Source organism: Zootermopsis nevadensis, unplaced genomic scaffold (assembly GCF_977971745.1).
Source record: "Zootermopsis nevadensis isolate Lab colony 2312 unplaced genomic scaffold, Znev_1.0 Znev_ptg000029l, whole genome shotgun sequence".
In the NCBI taxonomy this organism is placed as follows: domain Eukaryota; kingdom Metazoa; phylum Arthropoda; class Insecta; order Blattodea; family Termopsidae; genus Zootermopsis; species Zootermopsis nevadensis.
The window spans coordinates 5712155-5733604 of record NW_028259161.1 but is presented as its reverse complement, the minus strand read 5'-3'; the positions used below and the strand labels follow the sequence as shown (position 1 = coordinate 5733604).

The following is a 21450-nucleotide window of genomic DNA, read 5'->3' as shown; positions in this document are numbered from 1 at the left end:
CTGCTGCCTCCATCATCAGGGCTATGAGTATGAAGATTTCTGTCTTTTGGGTTGTTGCGCTGTGGAGTCTGGTCGATGTTAACCAACGTTTCAGAGGTCATACTGCCTCCGTCATCAGGGCGATGATTATGAAGATTTCTGTCTTCTGGGTTGTTGCGCTGTGTAGTCTGGTCGATGTTTACCAACGTTTCAGAGGTCATACTGCCTCCGTCATCAGGGCGATGAAACGTTGGTAAACATCGACCAGACTACACAGCGCAACAACCCAGAAGACAGAAATCTTCAGAAATGGAAATATTTACTTACTACTGTTAAATATATTTTCTTGCTGCTGATGTACAATAAAGGAACACACGGTCAGGATAAAAGTATTAGAATTATTTATAAATATTTTATTTTTTTCTAGAATAAAAATATTTAAAAGCTGAAAAATGTTTCATTCAATAGTTTCTGTGAAAGAATCACAATCATCATCTCCATCCCGTGGCTCAGAAGTTAAACCTTCTTCCTGTGATTCTGTGACTGAAGTTTCTATTTCAGCCTCTTCCTGGGAACCTTTTTCTGTAACAGGCTTTATAGAAATGTTGAAATCTTCCTCTCTCCTAACACTTGTCTCTGGTTCTTCAGATGTAGTTGAACACTCAGATCTTTCTTGTGATGCATCAGATTTTACTGACTCAACATACAATTCGCCTGAATGACGAAAGCCCTTCACGCTTGCCTTTACAGACTTGTCTGATACACTGGATCCAACTGGGTAATGAGATTCAGAACATAAATTTGATGAACTCCTGGGTGCAAGACCAAAATCTCCAATCACATATGTTGCTGATATCTTCATTAATGACTTTGACCTGAACAATAAATATCATCTGATAAAGCCTGTTTTCATTAACTTAACTCTTTCCACCATTAAATAGCCTGACTAGAAGTAAGACTAGACTACAGATACTAGGACAGCTACCCATACAAAGGCAAATTTTCAATTCCCCTTCTCCAAAGCTAAGCTATGATTTTATTTTTCTTCCACACACATAATGAAAGGGTGCAAACACTTATGAAAACCAAATATAAACAAAATGTACTTGACTATTCAGATTAGATGTTAAAGGAGTGTAGACAGACAGAGAAATATATTTCAAAAAGACTCCTTAGACTCAATGTATACTTAAGACATGCTTACAAACCATCTTCAAGAAGTAAAATATACAAACTGAATAATATAATAATAAAAAATCATACTTTTTCTCTTGTTTCTCGTGTTCTGAGAGGTCAGATGTGTTGAGCAACTGTAATAAGTTGCCAAGGAGATTCTCTCTGTGACTTAGATTCAGAGCTTCATCAGAACTGGGCTGTGTCTGAACCTATAAGCAAAGTGAAATGTTTAATCATGTTTAAGTTCACAAATCTGGCAATTCATAAATAACATAATCTACTTAACATTTTACTGACTTTGTTTCTCCATATATCTAAGTCTAATTAGCTTCAATTTCACAAACCTGTCTATTCATACATAATACAATTAACATTTTACTAATTTCTGTTTATTCACATACCTTTCCTTCTTTTATATAAATACTCTTACGTTACTTTACCCTTTTCATGTAAGTTTTCTAAATTCTAAAATTAATCTATTTGTTGGAACAAATAAAATAATTCAGTTACTGTCTCGTCATACAACTGTCAGTCTATGATTCAGTACAGCTTGCTTCAAGTCTGCATAGCACAAATTCCTTCAGCATAATATTTAAAAATTGAGTTTCTGCATCCAAGTATACATACAGCTTCTACACTACCATCACTGATCTGACTGCAAAACTGTAGGAACCAAAGAAAATCTGTAAATTCATTTCAAGTGAAAATGCCAACTGACTATTAACCTTCGAAGCCATTGCTCAGTTAAATAATATTATTCATTCCATACCTCAAAGAAAACACAACACATCACTGTTACAAAGATCATCAAATGGTTAATGCTGTTTGAGAAAATAATCACAGTTTGTTTATTATGAGAATCATGTAAAACCCATAAATACACTCTATGGGCAAAATGAAAAATGAGTGATTATTAAAGCAGGTGGTACACGCAGTTATCAATGAGATTTAAAGGTTTAATGTAGGCTATACCATTGCACTCAAAATTGTTAATAGATATGTCCCTTTCATTCCTAACCTAACCTAATATACACCTCATGTCAGTGAACTACTGAACCGAACTCTTCTCTATAAGCCTACCCTAGTAAACCAGTTGTGACATCATTAATTACATATGTTAAATATTGTGTACTGGTGTTCAATAACAAAGACAGAATTTACAAGGCTAAATGCAGCACATATTATGAAAGCAGTCTCCCTACACAGAAACTCAAGACATACAAATTTGTGGACTTCATTACATCAGAGCTATTAAAAATTAGTAACCAGTATTTTACCTTTAAAGCTTCCTTGACAGACTTAACAGCGGCATGAAGAATGTTTTGTAGCCTGAAGGTTTCCATGTTAGATTGCAGTAACTTAGAAACAGTCTCATTCTTTTCTTGCTCTGTTGCTTGCAGGTTCTCTTCCAGCAAGGTAATTTGCTTCATTGCTTCGTCAAGAAGCCGCGTCATGTCTCGCGTCTGTCGCTCCAGTTCTACGGCATGTTGTGCAGAATTCTGTAGTTCCCCGATATTTCTTGCCATATCATCGTATTCCATAGTCAAGCGGTTAATCAGCTGAATGAGAGAGTGAATACTTCAGCGCCTGCTCGAGTACGATCACAGCAATATTCTAGAAAGGCACTTAAAATTTTGGAATTACCATACAGTATTCTTAAAGGATTTAATGCAGTGAGAATTTTCAAGCCCATAAGACTTCAAAGAAGTATACAGACAATGAATCAATTTGTAGGATTTGAGGTTTTCACAGCAGTGAGTCTGAAGATGGCTGTCTTCTGGGTTGTTACGCCATGTACTCTGGTAGAAGTTTAAGACCTTACTCATTCCCCTGCAGATGGAGGCAGCAAGGCTCTCTGAAATGTCAGTAAACTTCTACCAGACTACAAAGCACAACCCAGAAGACAGCCAACCTCAAGAACAAATTTAATTTTTGGGAAGGTTAGATAATACCTTGCTTCAACAGACATTCCCACACAACAAAATCTGTTTCCACATTACAATCTCCATATAAGAAATGGCTTTAACACAGAATCACAAAATTATTTTATCTAAATTCCTGTCTATGTTCCACATTTCTATGGCTATGTTCACGGTGACAAAGGCAATCTTAGGTTAGTGATATAATATTACCTGGTACCAAATTAAACCAAAGTTATGTAATATTTACCTTATGTTGTGCCATGTTCTTAGCAAGTACAATATCCCTTCCCTCTTCACACAACTTTACTTCAAGACTTAATTTCCTGTCTCTCTCTTTCATTATTTTATTTTCCTTTCTTAGATTCCTCTGTGTTTCCAACATCTTCTGTAACTAAAAACATATGATACTATTTAAGTAATAATTCTAATATCTGTATCAAAGTTAAAGTGGTCCGTGGTGCTTAAGTAAGCAGCAGGTGATGCAGATCAAAATCTTCCAGTACTTTTAGGTTATGTACATCCTTGTGTTGTCATTCACTGTTGAAGACAACTCCCATGTATGGAGGATTATAGGGGTAAAGATATTATTCATATAAAATATGTAGCATTTCTGATGCTGAATCACAGAAACAGTGAATATAATAGTCTTAACACAAAGAAACAAGAACAATCATTATACCTGCTATGAGCAGGGTTGCTGGAGTTTTGTCCCATCTTCTCATTCTTCATTTTCAGGAAAGTGACAATAAGATAGATCAACTTTTAGTAACTCTATTTGAAGAAGCGTACTACAGATAGTTTCTGACTAAAATTAAATCACCATTTAAGGTTTCTCTGGCAGTGCTGGGTATAAAAATTGACAGAAAGAACCTTAAGTGGACAAAATCTAATATAAAAGAAAATGGAACTTGGACCACGCAAATTCAAATTCAAAACTTAAATGATAACATAAGTTGAGAAACATTAAACGGGAGAGGGGGGAGTCCCCTACTGTAGCTTCTGTTTGACTTATAAAATTATATTTTGTAGCTACTCTGAGGCATGATGCAACAATTACCTCATTGTTTACAGCAATGTTCTCCCTTACTGTGCGGTGTGTGGTTGCAGCAATTCGAACACGTGTAGCATCTTGGAAGTCGATGGACAACTGAAGGAGTTTTGCTTCCATTTCCTTTTTAAGTCTGTAAGATAAGAAACAGCATCACAACAATCCATACTGACACTTGTTCATGCACCCTGAAACAAACGCTGATCCTCTGGTTGACCGCAAATAATTCTTCGACTAAGATGAACTACACATTAAATTAAATTGCTGTTAAAGATAAAAAATTAAAATACTTCAAAACTTCACAATGAACGATACAGGACTGAATCCATGTTAATTTCTCAACTTATATACATACTTGTCTTTTCCAATAATGAACTTTCTCTCCACTTCATAGAGTGTTTGTTTATGTCTTAGTTCTTGTTCTGCCATGTCTTGTTCTTGTACCTTAAACTTCTTTAAGAGGTCATCGCGCTGAAGACGAAATTCCTCCAGCGAATTAAGTTTGCCAGCTGTGAATTAGAAACCGGTGCGTGCCAAATATGACAATCAAGGTTCACGTTATGTAGCAGGATGATTTTTAAAAAAATGCAATATTTAATCAAATAACATAGCTCTAATTCAAAAGTTGGAATTATATAATGTAAAATTAAATTAAATGCAGTTCTTAACATACCAATTCTGTTTCTCACCTAAAATGCTTTTTATAAAATACCCCCAAATCACCCGTTACTTCATTCGGTTATTACGTGCGTACAGAAACAGTACAAATTACAAGAGTTTACTTACTGAGCAGTTTGATTTCAGATGTCAGTTGCTCGTGCATGACTTTGAATTCGTGTTCCAAATTTCCAGTCTTCTCCATGTGCGTCGATCTTTCTTCGTCCAGAGTCTGCACAGAAAATAGGATGTGTAAGCGTTTGGATACTCCTGAAATCTACTTTACAAAAAAAAAGTTATAATACCAGACAGAAGGGATACCCTTTTGTAGTGTTTTGTTGGGAACCAAGAAAATTGTATTTTGTACCATAAATTGTTAGTTCACTCATTTATCAGTAGCCTGTTCTTCATAGCCTGGAACACTAAACATTCTCAGTCTTTAGAAATGTAATTTTACTGTGCACCAGTCTCACACTTCTTCTTCCTCTACTATGCTCACTGTGTCTAACAAGATTCTAAAATATCTGAAAAATTGTATTTACTCTATTTTGGAATCTTTCTTTTAATTTCCACCTCAGTACAATTTTTCTCCTAATGAATACACAAATCATATAAAATAAACAATATGGAAGATTTGATTTTATCATCTACCTTCACCAGTCCTTCTAACCGTTCCTTCATCTCCATGATTTCATCTTCCTTCTCTTGCAGCATCCTTTTGAGGTATGCGATAATGTCTGCCCTGTCTTCATCCAGTTGCTCATACTTTTTCTGGTATTCTTCATTGCTCATATCAAGTTCCAAGCATCGAGTCTTCATTCTACAAGAGACATGTCTTGAGACGTGCTTTTTATACTGTTGTGAAGTTACAACATAACATCAAGTCTCAAGTACACAAATTTGGACTTAAACCAGGAAGAGGTGTGTGCGCATGTGCGTGTGAGAGAGAAATGTCCCTGAAAAATAGTATGTACACAGGTGGTTCAAATTTGACCTGAAATTTTGATCATAGCACAAAGATTCTAAGATGCTGCAAGACAATAAACGATACAGAAGAAGAGTCTTATAATTAAGTGTATCAAATTCTTTTTTTCACATGCATAAAACATCTGGCTATGAAGAATTCAGTTTTATATTTAATATAAAAAAGTATAATTACTCAGCAACACACTGATGGCTCAGGGGAGAGTAACTGTGTTCAGGATCATTAGTTTTGAATACTTAAAGAGAAACACCTGTTGACGAACAATTTCAGTTGAAATATGCAGTGGATCTTAATAAACAATTAAATTACAATCAAAAATTGTTGTGAAGACAGTGAACCTAACTTATACTTGCCTTTCAACCTTCTGTAATAGATCACTTATCTGGATTTGGAACAGCTCCTTTTCCACTTCTGTCACCACATCCATTTCCTGTGGCTCTGCTTTCTTCTTCCCTGCTTTAATTCCACCTTTTTTGCTCTTCTTTGCCATTTTGTTTATCTTTATATAATCCTTCCCTCAGATAAACAGTAGAATATCTCTAAGTGAAAAGTATAACATGTTAACAGCTGACCATTCTAGAGCTACACATGACGGCACCAAAAAGTTCCTGGTTAAGAGCAATATCTCAGATTCAGCAAGTTTGTTTTCAAAGAATTGGTAAAATGGTTTTAGAATGCATCAAACGTAACTGCTCAAATAATTTCTATTGATGCATGAAGTGTTAGTTTATAAATTACTGAAAACATCTGAACAAATTTTAACCTTATGAATATTTGACGACATTTGTATATATTTCTATTTGAAAAAATCTCTTATCTGTACGAGATTTTCCCATCATATTTTTTTGTGGGTTGTGTGGTAGTGTTTTTTACATGGACCGTTAATTATATTTTCCATTTATAATGATCTTAAGTAAACATATCAATTGAAAATTCTTTTAACTTTTAAAATACGGGAGTATATCTCCAACTCCAAATTCACACAACTACTGTTACAAAATGCTTTATATAGGATATATAAAATATTATGGAATGAGTTACTAATTGTACATGTTAATGCAGGAAGCAAGGGCCAATGCAGCAGAGATGAGGTTCGTAAGGCACACAGAAAGAGAACCCACAAGGCAGAGATAAGACATTAGAAAGAATTTAAGGATAAACATCTAGAAAGAAAAAATTACAAGTAACATAATATGGACTTAATTTTAAAATAAATGAAGGCGTTCAAAAGAATGTTCTTAACATGAAAGTAAAGAAGAAAACATCCAAAGGGAGAATAAGATCAAAAGTAGAATAAATGGTTAGGAGAGCTCTCAAAGAGAAAAAGAAGAGAAGTACATGGGAAGAAACTGACGAGGAGAGAAGACAGATTAGAGAACCTTAGCTGTCACTAACATACATAAAGTAAAATAATAGGAAGATCAAACAAAGTATACAATGAGAGGCAGGATATATGGTTATGTGATCATTTCATGTTCTTTGTATCTGTGATTTTATTGTTATTTCATGCTCTTTCAATAACTATGCATTATTACCTTAAATTATTCACTCAGTCTTTCATTGTATCCTTCCTGATTACTTTCTTCACCATTTCATTCACACGTCAATGATGCTTGTTGATTTTAAAGGCTTGAGTTTCCATAGCAACAACCAAGAAGTGATTACCAGTATAAACACACTCAATACACTAAAAAACGTAATATTTAAAGACGAAATTCCGAATCATTAACTCAAAATGTTATAATCATTAACAAACATGCAATGACACAAAAAATTACAGTATATAAAAATACTGCCTTGTTATGTAAAACAGACATATGAATAAAATACCAATTTTGTAAGCCACCTAACTCATGTAATTCAGTGCAAGAATATATAAATATTATACCCATGCTATTCCTAACCATATTTCAAGGGCCAAGACCTCACTCCTTTTTCCATTTCCAATAGTCATGGCAGCCCATGTTATACATCCACATTTTTAAAGTTTATTTAACGACGATTTTTCAGTAATTCAGACTATAAAGCGTCAAATGAGAGGGCGATGGTGAATAATGAAGTGGAATGGATGTGGAAGAAGTGGTCGTGGCCTAACTTAAGGTTCCAAACCAACATATGCCTGTAGAGACTGTGGAAAGTCTTCCGTTTTCCAGCTGTAAATCCTAACGTGGGTAATAACTGCATAAATGACATTTCTGAATAGTGATAAGTTACTGAGCAGTACACAATCTACAGTCAGTAACACCATTTTGTGGAAGCATTTAAAACTGTCATTTATTCTCCACTAGTCTTTATCGAAAACTTTCTCAGTTCCTCTTCATTGTCGTCGGTCTCAAGTAAAAGTGCATTTTATAGGGCAAACTATGGCAACATAAGGCGATAAGTCAATTCCGATACATACAAGTTCATGCACGTGGACCTGTGCCGCTGCCTACTCAGTCCACCACCTCAAGAACTCCACATTTCCATCGACAACACCAATTGTACAAGCCTAGTTACAGTTATTCCTCGTGAAATTATCTAGAGGTTCAGATCATCTCACTGCCTTCACTATCAAGGCGCGACAACCCAGACGATGGCCATCTTCATACTCGCTGCCATGAGAACATTAAATCTCACTAAATAAGCACACAAATCACAAATTTGTTTCTATTTTGTATAACGTTCTTCCATTTCAGCAACGTTCCTATGACGCTAGAGTAGTTCATTAAAATTCTCCCTTCGATCAGTCTGATGCTAACAAAATGAAGATGTTAAATATGCATATTTTTTAACAGAAGCTGTCAGCAATGCTATAACAGCGTAGTATTTTCTTTACGCTTCAGCGTGAGCAAAGAATGTCTTACAGGCGTGACCATACCTGTCTATCACATTTCAGCCCATGACATCATGCTGTCATGTATCGGCGGACTTGCACATTACCGTTTCAGGCATACATTAAGTCGGAAACATATTTTCATGAAATTCAGTATGAAGATTACATTGCTGTAGCCCAGAATCAATTAGCACTGTTCCCTTTCCTATAATCTAAAGTACCAACTTGACGGATACATGAAGTTGCGAGGCTATGGGCACCATTAACTATGATACCCTGCGCACACTTGAAGACATCAACCTTATCAAAGTAATGACATATCAGTCTGTACGCACGTAACAGTTCGAGAATGGCTGCACAAATTTTTATAAAATGTGGTATTTGAGTTGTCATTGGTGCTTAGTCTGGAATCAAACTTCTTGTTCTTCCCTAGTTAATGACGAGGTGAGAAGCGCATAAAAACTACTAGTCTGAAGATCTGAAGCGAAGAGACCACCTGTCACACCCAAGCACTGATGTGAGGATGATACTAAAATGGATCTTAAAGAAAGAGGTGTTGAGTTGCTGACTGAAACGATCTGGGTCAAATAGAGACATGAGGCAGATTCTTGTTAACATGGTAATGCAACTTTGGGCTCCATGAAAAGCAGGAATTTCATTAGAACATATGCATATTATTTATATTTACCTCTAATCCTAAGTATTTCATTTTTATTCATGATACAAAGTTCGTACATATAATTGAAAAATGTTTAACACTACTGAACTCAAAAACTATTTATTATAGGTGAATATAGATGGTAAATTCAAGATATTCCATTTTTCTTTCAGACTCAGTATACTACTTGTTACCACCGGATACATTGAGTTACAAGGTCACAGTTAATCATTTCACTCATACCATGTGTACCAGCTCACAGATATACATATTCTGTGAAAAAGTTCACCATCTTAGATGGGTCCGTGTCACCAGGATATGGCACATCCTCAGGAATGTAGAATCTTCGATAACGACAAGCTGCATGAATTGTACAGGTCACCTAGCATAATGATACTGAAATTCAGGTGGTTTCAATGGGCTAGACATGTAGCACGAAAGGGGGTGCATACAGTTTTGTGGGGAATCCTTCTTGAAAACGACTACTGGGCAGACCAAAAAGGAGATGGGAGGATATCAAGTTTGCTCTTAGGGAGGTGGGCTGCGAGGATGGCAAATGGAGTTGGCTCAGATTCTGGTCGAGTTGTGGGCTTTGGTGTCGTCGGTGTTGCGCCTGCGGGTTCTGCTACCAGGGAGTTTGTAAGAACTTCAAGAAATTTTCTATGAAAACTTAAATTTGTGAACTACTGCAACTTATTCATACTCATATTTTTGAGCGAAAACTATATCCCACACGCTACAGATCAAACCCAGGACCTCACCATCACGATTTTTAATCAGCTATACGGTTAGATTCTTGGCAAATGGAAATACTTTCACTGGTGGGAAAAGTAACCAAACTACTTAAGTGCAAGTAACAGTTTTAAGCTATGCACTTACTAATCATTGTTTTAGTTCTGGTACAGCCTTCGCGCAATCATTACACCGACTGAAACGAAAGCCACACCTAAAGACACGTTCTCCACTAATGCATTCCAGTCCGTACCTTCAGCCTGCTGTGGATCTATTGCCTGATTGTTTGTCTCCTCTCGTCTTGGTGCGCTACAACACATTGTACTACAAATGTTTAGTGACTCAACTTCATGCAATAAAACTGATATCTCTAACTCTTTTAAACCAGGTGAGGGAAAGCAAACGGTCTGTTATATTCAAAAAGGGAATCTTGAATTAACACCAAAGTCCTTTAGAGTGGGATGATGAAAACACTCAATGCAGCAAATCAAAATATAAAGCAGGAAAGACTTACATTACAAAAAGTTCATTCACAACAGACGAAAGGTCCTGACCAGGTGACGATAGGGCCCGTTCCACCATCTTTCTTAGATGTGTCACTCGACCACGCATGTTTTTTATTTCGTCTTTTTTCAAATGCTTAATGAGATTACTGCGTTCATCCCAGAAGAACGGGATTTCCTCACGTTGGAAATAATTTTCCAGTTGGCCCAGCATCTGAAATAAATGCTTTCACATTCATTTCCTTCAGACGGAATAATTATCAGATTATTGACCAAACTGTTTTACCCACACATTTGTGACAGTGGTCATCAGAAAATTGCACGCTTCAAGGCCACAGGACCACCATACTTACTGCGTGACTCTAAATCACTAGTACAGTGTCATTAGCTTCGCTACAGTGCTGCTTCTGAGCTGTCTTCCTCACCTGGGCTCTGTTTTTCATATTGCGATATTGTATAATTTTGCCAAGACCTCGAAGCACGCAATTTTATGATAGCTACAATAACGCTTGTTTTTATTCGGAAAGTATGAGGTTTAATTCTTGGTCCATACGTCAGCAATCCTGACTTTAAGGCTTTTCATGGTTTTCCTCAATTCCTCCACTTAAAATTAGGCCAAAATCACTTCCTTCCACATCCTTTTTAATTCATATGTCATCTGATGTTTGGTTGCTTTATAATCTGTGAAGCTGACAGCATCATCAAATAAATAAGATGATAATGGATGATGAGCAGATAAGAATTTGAAAAGAGACAAGGTATTATCATCCTGGCACTCACCTGGAGATCCTGATAAAAACCATGAAAGACTGCAGTCAGTACTAATACCTGAAATCTGAACTTAAAACCTTACATACCGTGCCTCGAGGTAGAAACGCGTTTGGCACTAAGTGTCTTTTCAAAGTGAAAACAGGTTTTGTTTGTATGCATGATTTTATATACAAAACCTGAACTGTGCACTTCGAAACACGTCTAGCAAGTTGTTATTATTAACCAAAATGCACAGTATTGCTTTCATAATACTAGTAGCAATAAAAGAATTTTCAATTTGTCGAGATAACAGAAACTGTCATTATAAACTGGCAGCAGTTTGTTCCGACAATAATAAAAATGTAAATCGATCTAACTCAATAAACAAAAGTTTGTTTTTATAAAAAAATGTTCCACGTTTTTTCCAACAAAGATACTGTGTGCACTATTTCAACCCCCCCGCCCCCCCAACATCAATAAAGTTTTAATGAATGTAGCAAATTATTAATCTCCTCATTATGGAACAGCTCCCTCATCTCTCTCCAAATTTCTCTTTAGCGACTCACTTGTTCTGTTCATTCATTAGTTCTGAAACACCTTTACGTTAAAATTCTGCTCCTCTATACATACAAATATTTGATCTTTACATTTTCAAAGGATTTATGGTATTAGTTATCTTTACAGCACATTATTTAATGTAAGTGGTACTTACATGCATGAAGAGATAGCCGAGACCTTTATTCCAGAATTTATCATCAAGTCTCTGTTTCTCCTGCTCCAACAAGAAGAGAGTCTTGATGTAATAGCTCGAGAGGGAAACCCAATTTTGCTTGTCTCGAAGAAGCTACAAACGTATCATCATTGTAGGTATATATTTTGATAAACATTTCAATACTTCAAACTTAATAAAAATTAATTTACCAAGAATATAAAAGGCATGGCAAGACTGCTTGCGTTCTATCTTCATTTACGAAAGAACACTGAAAATCCTGACGAGTTTCACCAAGATCTGAAATACAGACCTCTTGAATGTAAGCAAGCACTAATGAGGTGCAGGTCAACAAACACGAAGCTAGACATGACAATGCGCTGCACAGACAGTTCCAAAGAGATAAAACAATGGACAAGACTGAATAAAAAATCACCTTTTCTCAACAATGGACAAGACTGAATAAAAAAATCACCTTTTTTCAATAATTAAACAATGGACAAGACTGAATAAAAAATCACCTTTTCTCAACAATTAAACAATGGACAAGACTGAATAAAAAATTTCACACAGTGAAATGCACTTGGGCTCATGCATACCTTCACTAAGATGGCTGTCTTCTGGGTTGTTTCATTGCAACCTGTACGGCCCAATGATGGAGGCAGCATGGATCTCTGAAACGTTGGTAAACTTCTACCAGACTACACAGTGAAACAACCCAGAAGACAGCCTTCTTTGGACTCACCACTGTCATAACCTCAAATCCTACATACCTTCATTAGTTTTACAACCGGTTTCATGTTGGATAGACCATTCATTAGGCATTTCTCATACATATAAAACGACATTCTCCATTGCTGTTTGGAACTTATATCCTCCCTCGGAGGCTTTGGAACAACGCACCACTTCTACAAAAACAAGATTAAGTTGCACAGTCTTATAACATTCAGATTTTTTAATAATCACTTCATGAACCCTGGACGCAAATAAACCATCAACACTGAAAGTCAGCGAAGTGTCAGCTTTAAACACAACACTGGCAAATTACTGATTAGACTAAATTAATTAAATTGTTAAATTAAATAAAATCACACACAACTCTGAATTCTCACGTAATCCAAAAAAAAATTATTTCAATAAAGCAATAACCAACCGTGCATTGTGAAGAATTAAATTTTGATACATTACAATGAAGACATAACTAACTTTAACTTCAAGAAAACTAAAAATTGTTTAGATTTATAACTGTCAAAATCTGCAGTAAATACAATGTACAATGCAAATAAGCTAATTAACTTCTAATATATTTCAGAGATATTAAATCCCTATTCTTGAAAATTCTGTAGTCAACACCACAAATCCCAATAGTGCACGTGTTCATTACATGCCACGCGCACAATTGTAACACAAATCAAAAAAGAAGATGCCAACAGTTTGCTTTTAAAAATGCTTAATTTTGACACGCTTCCTTTCTGCAAAATACGTATCCTAACAATATGAATAAACTGATCAGTTTTGTCAGTCTGTCTGTACACACACCTAAAAAGAATGTGCTAATGAGTGAACAGCATCATCAGACTTCCTAATATAATATACAGGTCCAATTACAAGTTCAAGTTTTTATAAATAATTGGATAAAAACTGGCAATTGAAACAGTTTTTAAAGTTATTACACCTACTTCGCTACAGAATATGAAGTTTTCATGGCAGTAAAAGTGTGGACTGTAAGTGGTTACCACAGTTTTGAAGGAACTCCACTTTCAGCCAATTCATTCCTCATCTACAAGGCTACAAAGTATCACAATCCAAAAAACTAAACTTTCGTAATTTATTTTAGTCTTTCCTTTGCTTTACTTTAGTCTCTGGCTGCAGGCAACACATATTAAAAATAAGAAAGATAAAATTCAATTCTGTTCTCGACTTCCCTGGGAAACAGATGGAAATTTTTTAAACCAAAGTTCACAAACAAAATATACTTGCTCCACATTACAGATGGAAAAGTTGCTCTAACTTACCAGTGATGTATCAATTTTCCCGGGAAGATTTTTAATTTGACGCAGGGGTGGCGCCGGCCACTTGTCTGCTCCAAATGTGAATACAGGCACGAGATCTACCGATAACTCCTTATTATTCTCAGAAATTTTTAGAGTAACTGCTGGTCCACTGGTACATGGTTTGACCTTGAACAGTAAGATTTTACCATCGGCGTCAGAGAAAATATTTTTAAATCAACTTAATGCCTCCGTGCACCTTTCTCCATCTTCCTCAGATTTAATATACAAGATAAACAAATTAAAGCCTGTCTTGCTCATGAACTAATGCATAAAATATCTTAAATCATTCTCATTATCACCCTATCCCTGGGAGTAGGGGTACTGTAAGACAAGTGCTCCCACTTCAAAAACAGATTCTATACCCTTATTAGGTAAGCAGCAGCCAGGAAGGTCACCGAAGATCATCGTAACATATTTCTTATATCATCTCCCTGAAAAATAACGAAGTAGCCAAAAAATTTCTGAGACAGGACCACATGATGTCACAGCCCAGGGAACGAATATCTTCACTGCCATAAAACCTGGTGAAGGAAAGGAAGGAAGGAAAGAAAGAAAAATCTTACCGACATATTCCGAGGCCACTTTACAGTTTGTAACACCTTGTCTACAATCCCTATCAGCCACTGAATTACTTTGTCTCTGCAGAGGTAATTATCAACACACCAAGACTCAATCTTCCTGCAACAGAAGTATGGCGAATAATGTGTAAAATTAGCTCCAGAAAGAGGACATGTAATAGAATGAACCATATAATGGCCGTATTACATAGGCATCAACAAATCCTTTATAGAACTAAGCACCATCTGTAAAAAATTGGGATCCAAGATTCACGTAAAAAAAGAATGACTAAAAACATTTTTATTCTATGTTCAGTAAACACATTCTCTTCATTCAAATTTAATAACACTATTGCAAAAGGTAACCTTAAATAACTATCTATGAAAATTCACATAAAATCCAGTTTCCTGGCTGCTAGTTAAGGCTGTGATCTCACAATAAATCCAAAAAAAAAAATACAAAGTGCGGCAATGAGGATTTAGGTACTATATTGACCTTGCGTCTAAGATTACATGAGCCCAACATTACACCAATGAATATCCTTTAATTGCAATAAATATTGCGGCATATTGTTTGTATTCATGCGACAAGAATATAGTTTAATGTGTGAATTTTGTGATGAAATACAGTATCATATGTAAAGCCTTGATAAAAGAGCGATCTGAAGCTATAGACATCACACAAACCATTTTTAATGTAAATGGAAAATGTAACGTAAAACAAAATAAATCTGTGGCCCATACATATGGAAAACATTCTTCTTCTATGGCTCTCCGGTCCATATTCGGTCCGTGGCCTCCTCAATTCTCCTCTTCCATTCGATCCTTCTGTTAGGTCCGTCTGTCTGAGGCTTTGATAGAGGTTTCAAAACATCTTCCTTTTTATAGTGCAAGGTTGTTAGCCTTGCGACCAACCCCCAACCTGGAGGACCAGGGTACCGGTCTTAGTCTGACCTCTTCCCCTTGACCAATCTGGCTAGGGAGGCCCTACCAGTAGCTATGCTACCACCAGCATAGCTCTTGGAGTCACTGAGGCACTCAGGACCCACCATCGCGACAAGGTGCAGGTACCAAAACATTAGCCAACATATAAGCCTGAATTCATAATGAGGACTTGGACATATTTTATCAGTCAATTAACACAAAAAAAAACTAGAAAATTCACCTTTTTACAGCTTCGGGAGTGCGACTGTGGAAATCTTTGCCCACCTTAATCTTGGCGAATCCCGGTGTTGTCCCTGTAGTTACAATCTACAAACAAAATGTAAAGCAAGTTATAAAAATAATAGTATAGCAATTTGGGCATGCTCACTATGCTATTGCCTCGACATTTTCATTAACAAATTCAAATTTTTATAAAATAATAAATAAAAACTAGGCAGGGGTCTCCTCCCCTCAGGCTTCCCGACCAATACCCGGCGCACACCTCTTGTCCCATCCATGCGCGCTACATATCCAGCCCATCTCATTCTTCTCGGCTTAATCACCCTGACAATATTGGGGGAGCAGTACAGATTTTTAAGCTCGTCATTATGCAGTTTTCTCCACGCCCCATCGTCTTCTCTCCTAGGCTCAAATATCCTCCTCAACACCCTATTCTCAAACACCTGCAATCTGCGTTCCTCCCTCAGAGTGAGAGACCATGTTTCCCACCCATACAAAACAACAGGCAAAATTATTGTTTTGTACACTTTAATCTTCGTGTTCTTAGAAATCAGACGGGAAGACAAAATATTTTGAACTGAGAAAGTGTTAAAACGCACCTTTACTTCAGATTCATCCATTGGCAATTGAAGTTCCAGATTAATATCATATTCGTCTGGTCGGCCAACTCTAAGGTTCTCATAAAAGCTGCCAACATAATGTGGCTGCTTGTACAGTTCCCTAAATGTTTCATCGATGCTTTTCATTTTAGGCTGCATAATATTTAGTAACACCTACAAACAAAGGCCAGGAAGCGATCAGAACAGACTAATAATTCCATCATGAGTTTGAATACGCTATGCAAAACAAAAAAAATTATACGATTTAAAAAGCAAGGTTTACATTTTATTACAGTTTTCTTCGTATCACATATTACTGATCCGACAGATAAAAACATTTTAATCTGACAGTGTGTTAAATCTGTCACAGCTTCAAAGTTCACAGTTATCTAATTTACTCAACAAGTACTGTTGGTTCACGGACATGCCATGTCCCAAGACAAGTCCCGATTTCTATAGTGCAAAGTCTCGGAGCAAACACGGCACTACTTCAGACAATATTCATGGTGAGACAAATGTTATCCCACCTAAAATTATTACAGCAACAGTAATAAAATGAATTCCAAAAATTTTGCTCCCACTTCATCAATTTTCCATTATCGCTTTCCATTTATTAATAATTACATTTTGTAGACTGCAGTTGGCTTCTTTTACTTCATCTCCTTTTAATGTCACGCCCTGCCTGAGGAGTTTCTGGAGATGCTCATCTAGTCGGTTCACGGTGGACGGAACTGAACTCATATTTGCCTACCTGAAAGCAACACACAAAATTACACCTTTTACATATCTTCGTTTAGAGCTTGATATACGAATGTTTACGAACATTTAATTACAATAATGAAATCCCTTAAACATTTTCCAGTTTCTGTAAGACTGTTCGTTTTTTTTTTTACAGAATACGTTATAAATTCTGCTTCCCTCTCTGTTATATATCTTCCCGGAAATAAGCGAAGTCGTGATTAGATATACCTAGAACCTATGTAAATTTTATACTCACTACATTCTGGAATCATATATGGAAAATTGTACTCCAATCAATTTACATATTTTCCAGATGTGTTCCTGGTTATTTCTTGTATTTCATTTGTATTAATACCGTTTATTGTGGATACAAAACCAGTGTTGCTAATATAATCAGAAATATATTTGTACTTCATTGAATATTCTCACAGTAATAAGTACTTGAAAGTTTTGAATCTTGAGCGTAGTGGGCATTTGTGGGAAATTTCCAAAGTACACGACATGTTTAGGAAAGCCGGCATCCTCATACCTAAAATTCTGATAGAATTCTCGTATTGCGAGGCTCAGAGTTAGCAGAGACCACCAGCAGTAGGCCTTTGCGTTACTAACAGCACAACCAGATATCGCTAGCCTAAAACCAGTTCAACAAGTTATTACCCTCCTTGTCGCCGGGAATATTACAGATTGTGGCATTTTTAATTAAGATATGTTGTGCTTTTGTTGGGTAATATCTCACTCTTACTACTGGGCCTCCACACGAGAATTCCAATGAAATCCGTTCGTTATAGTATTTTCAAGTGACGGAATATATACACAGAAATATGTACCTTGTGCCAAAAACAAACGAGAGATAGAGGGTTGTAGTTTCAATATGGCTGCGATCAGCAGCTTTACGATTTCAGCATCATCAGACAAAGATAAAAATATACAACAGTACTACAAATGTCAACATTTCCCCCCCCCCCCCCCCCGACTATTAATTTTAGTTTTTATGAGACGTAAAGTCTGCATAACAATCGATAAAAAGTCTACGAGTCTACAGTCTGGTAAGGTGTATTTAAGCGTGGGCTAAGCGATAACAACCATTAAAGTGGACTCCACATTCCCCACTTCTCCAGCTTCTACTTCTGGTCTGGGAACTTGTGCCAATAAATATCTGTTTTGGCCTCAAGATTATAACCGTCTAACAACTGGAGTACTTACCACAAGCTTGAACCACTATTCATACAACACTCATAGACACCTTCCAAATAACGCGGTCTTATAACATTCGCGCAACTTTATGTACTCGAAGGGACTAAGAGACAGAGGGGAATCCCAACAGACTTCGCCATCACGTGAGGTCACGTGACGCACTAAAATGCGCGAGCAGTTTGCGCTGCCTTCGTGTACACTCAGAGCTGAATTGAAGTGAACACGTGCGCTATGCAAAATTTCCACAGTTTTTATGGTCTGATCTTTCGATTGGTTAAAACTGAAAAGGGAATAAAAGTAAAGCTGTCCCGCTACACGCCTATACATACGCTTGGAGGTATAGCTCCTACTCATTCTTGACCTCGGCACTAGATGGAGGTGAGTGGTCAGCATCACGCCCCGGCCGGCTTTACCTCCGGGAAAGGACCCCGGTACCCATTGTAGAGGAGGCTGGGAGGGCCCCAGAGCCGGTCTGGACGCAGAGGCTAGAGGAAAAATCCTCTGCCCCCGTCGGAGATCGAACCCCGGTCGTCCAGCCCGTAGCTGATCACTATACTGACTGAGCTATCCCGGATCCCTGACAAGGGAATAGCTCCTGTAATTATTGCACGATATCAGTTTATATAGGAAGATAAAAAGTATATTTTCTCCATTGCCTAAATACGACGCTATAAATGAAGTTGTGTGTATAGGGGGAGTGAAGGTAAAGCTCCACACATTATTTGCGACTGCACTCGAAACAGGTGAGCGGTGATTTTTCTGACAAACTCGTGTTTTAATAGAAACACAAATACTTCATGTCAACTTTTTACCTTACCTTGGTGATTTACTTGAATGTTAGAGATAAACTCGTTACTTTAAAACCCACTAAAATTTGTACGGGTGCTTTTTAGTCTTCGGACTTTCGTGATCTTGACATAGAAGAAACGTTTCTTACATTTCAATTGACACGTTGTTAACACAAACAAATTGACTATCGTTTTCCGCTCATTCAAATACTTTCAAACTTAAGGGCGATATCGCACTAGGATGCCATGGCAGCGACACCAACAGCGATGCCATGGCGTCCAGCTGCCAGAAAAAGACGCCAGACAAGCTGCCAGCTTTCGACGCCAGTCAAGCGAACAGATGGATCAACATTATGAGATCACGAAATGAAGGGCTAGGAGAAATGTCCACTTTTATCACTTTTGAGAAAATGAGATTTACCTTTATCAAAACTACATACCTGGAGTGAATTTCAATTCTGTAACAAAGAAATAAGTAAAAATAATTCTCCATATACACACACTTTGCACGTCCATACCATTATTGAATTTGAAATATTTCAGTTCTTGCAAATCACATGTAATATTATATGAACAAACTTTATTTAATAAAACATTATAAAAGCAGGTTTCTTCTTAGTTCACGTTATTTGTGATATATAGATAGATATATAGATTGCTAAACAAAAAAACTTATAAATCAAGTTGCCATATTGGAAAGCGGCCCCACAAATAAAGCCATAGAAACACTTCTTAGCTAATGCTTTCTTTTCTACTGTAAATAAATCTCCTCCTCCAAATATTTCCACAAGTTCTTCCCAGTTTCTTTTTTTCAAGTCCCGGTTTGCGTATTCAATAGCAGATGAATCCCATAGTGATGGTCGGGACTGAATTCCAATTATCAATCTTTCGGTGTCGAAATTATCCATGCTGGAAGAAACAGAAATACACACAAGCACATCCACGCACGGACGTCAATGAACTGGCCAGACTGTCATGTGATGTTGATTTGGCCTTGGCCGTGGCAGCGATGCCAGTAGCATTTGAACTTGGCATCTTGGTTGCGATGCCAAGTTGGAAGCGCTGCCAGACGGATGCCAGGTGCGATATATGACTACTAAATTAATGCATTGAGTTTGGCCGAGATGCTGGCAGCTGCGCCATGGCCTCCCGTTGGCATCTTAGTGCGATACCGCCCTGAGATGAGAGCACTTTCGGGATCGTACAGACGTAATGTTCCTTGGTCGTTTTGGATATAAAACATGCAGACGGACATGCCCCCCCCCCACTCTGCATTCTTATTATGTGTGTGCAAAGAACACATAAAAAGGACAAAACTGCTCGACTACCCAGTAAACTTATCAGCGGGAGGTATCCAATGGCACTGAGAGACTTTTATCTAATCTTAAGCCACTTTGCAGTGATAATGGCTACCAAACAGCTAAGAAGCACAGTATTAAGTTAAGACAATTTATAAAGCATGCCACATAAAATACTTGGTAACATTTTCACGGTCAATAATCTCATTTCTTTGGTGTGTTATCGCTCGACACCTGTTCCTTCTTGCTACGTCGAATCCTGTCTGCACTGTCGTCTGAGTGACGCAAACAACACGTATCTTGCGCAATACAAGAACATGGTATCTGACACTGCTCCATGATGACTCATTGTGCTTCTTTTTTTTTGGTTCCCGCAACACTTTACTATAATCTCCCTCCTTAATTTGCATCGGTGTAACTTCCAACCGTGCAACTAGCATTTATTCATTCAATCAAAGAAAATCTTTCTGTTGATCATTTTAATTTTTTATCATTGAATTATATTTCACGTTCACGGATACTTGACTTTGTTCAACATGACAGAAAGGTAAAGGTAAAACGATTCACATTGAACTCGGTCTAAAACGGTGACCTTTTGCCCTTGAGACCGGTGTGACGAAAACAGCATTTATCATGAAAATTATTGACCTTGGAATTTCGCGGCTGGAGTTAAAATGTAAAATTTCGACCTTCGGAGTTGAGCCGCTTCGAAAATTTAAAGTTATCCAACGTTCGGTAATCACTATAGTTACCGCCGTCATATTTAACTCGTCGCCTATTTCATGCCTTCCAAGAACGCCTAACACAAGTTCAGCATCATTGTTTCTTCCCCAGTACTTTTCAGTTCTCACGTGATCATACTCTCGTATCATTCAGTACTAAATAAACTCTGCAGCTAATACAGCGTCGTTCAACTGTCTACTATTCACAATCGAACAAAGGCTACCAGGCTTAGTAAACTCATGGTGACTTAGTGACGTTCAATTACTGTGGAGATTTTGTCGACAGGATTTGTAAGACGCCGACGCCAGTAAAATTGATAGTTCTAAAACTCGTATCATTAAGCTCTCAGAAGCGATATCTCTGTTCCAATATAAGTGAAGTCTATCACCCCGACCTAA

The 21450-nt window shown here is 37.1% G+C and overlaps 2 protein-coding genes across 7 annotated transcripts; both read right to left on the bottom strand.

The window, feature by feature from the left end:
* Positions 1–377: 377 nt before the first annotated feature.
* On the bottom strand, positions 378–10235 carry LOC110831900 (cilia- and flagella-associated protein 157). Of its 3 annotated transcripts, none has more exons than XM_087358225.1 (10): positions 10120–10235; positions 6121–6306; positions 5434–5602; positions 4912–5014; positions 4481–4634; positions 4135–4258; positions 3325–3468; positions 2433–2714; positions 1243–1364; positions 378–854 (listed from the first exon to the last, which is right to left on the bottom strand). In XM_087358225.1, exons 2-10 carry the CDS (start codon positions 6255–6257, stop codon positions 437–439), a joined length of 1653 nt encoding a protein of 550 aa, XP_087214351.1. In that variant the 5' UTR covers positions 6258–6306; positions 10120–10235; the 3' UTR covers positions 378–436. The 3 variants fall into 3 exon arrangements, with proteins under 3 accessions (XP_087214351.1, XP_087214350.1, XP_087214352.1); XM_087358224.1 differs by lacking the exon at positions 10120–10235 and adding an exon at positions 7303–7525; XM_087358226.1 differs by lacking the exon at positions 10120–10235 and adding an exon at positions 7303–7523 and having other exon boundaries at positions 528–753.
* Positions 9277–20616, bottom strand: LOC110831897 (cyclic GMP-AMP synthase-like receptor). Of its 4 annotated transcripts, none has more exons than XM_022068374.2 (10): positions 20538–20616; positions 16933–17059; positions 16309–16482; positions 15711–15796; positions 14552–14666; positions 13950–14114; positions 12708–12842; positions 11938–12069; positions 10487–10689; positions 9277–10296 (listed from the first exon to the last, which is right to left on the bottom strand). In XM_022068374.2, the coding sequence occupies exons 2-10, from the start codon at positions 17047–17049 to the stop codon at positions 10131–10133; spliced, it is 1293 nt and encodes a 430-aa protein (XP_021924066.2). In that variant the 5' UTR covers positions 17050–17059; positions 20538–20616; the 3' UTR covers positions 9277–10130. The 4 variants fall into 4 exon arrangements, with proteins under 4 accessions (XP_021924066.2, XP_021924065.2, XP_021924071.2 ...); XM_022068373.2 differs by lacking the exon at positions 20538–20616 and adding an exon at positions 18253–18365; XM_022068379.2 differs by lacking the exon at positions 20538–20616 and adding an exon at positions 18253–18362 and having other exon boundaries at positions 9277–9622.
* Positions 20617–21450: the final 834 nt, after the last annotated feature.

Excerpts from the sequence above, each read along its gene's own strand:
- LOC110831900 (XM_087358225.1), bottom strand. The coding sequence starts at position 6,257 with ATGGCAAAGAAGAGCAAAAAAGGTGGAATTAAAGCAGGGAAGAAGAAA. Across the intron at positions 5,603-6,120 it reads CTATTACAGAAGGTTGAAAG|AATGAAGACTCGATGCTTGG; the intron begins GCAAGTATAAGT and ends TGTCTCTTGTAG. Across the intron at positions 2,715-3,324 it reads AGAACATGGCACAACATAAG|CTGATTAACCGCTTGACTAT; the intron begins GTAAATATTACA and ends TCTCTCATTCAG.
- LOC110831897 (XM_022068374.2), bottom strand. The coding sequence starts at position 17,049 with ATGAGTTCAGTTCCGTCCACCGTGAACCGACTAGATGAGCATCTCCAG. Across the intron at positions 12,843-13,949 it reads GGAAAATTGATACATCACTG|AAGTGGTGCGTTGTTCCAAA; the intron begins GTAAGTTAGAGC and ends TTGTTTTTGTAG. Across the intron at positions 12,070-12,707 it reads CGGTTGTAAAACTAATGAAG|CTTCTTCGAGACAAGCAAAA; the intron begins GTATGTAGGATT and ends ATACGTTTGTAG.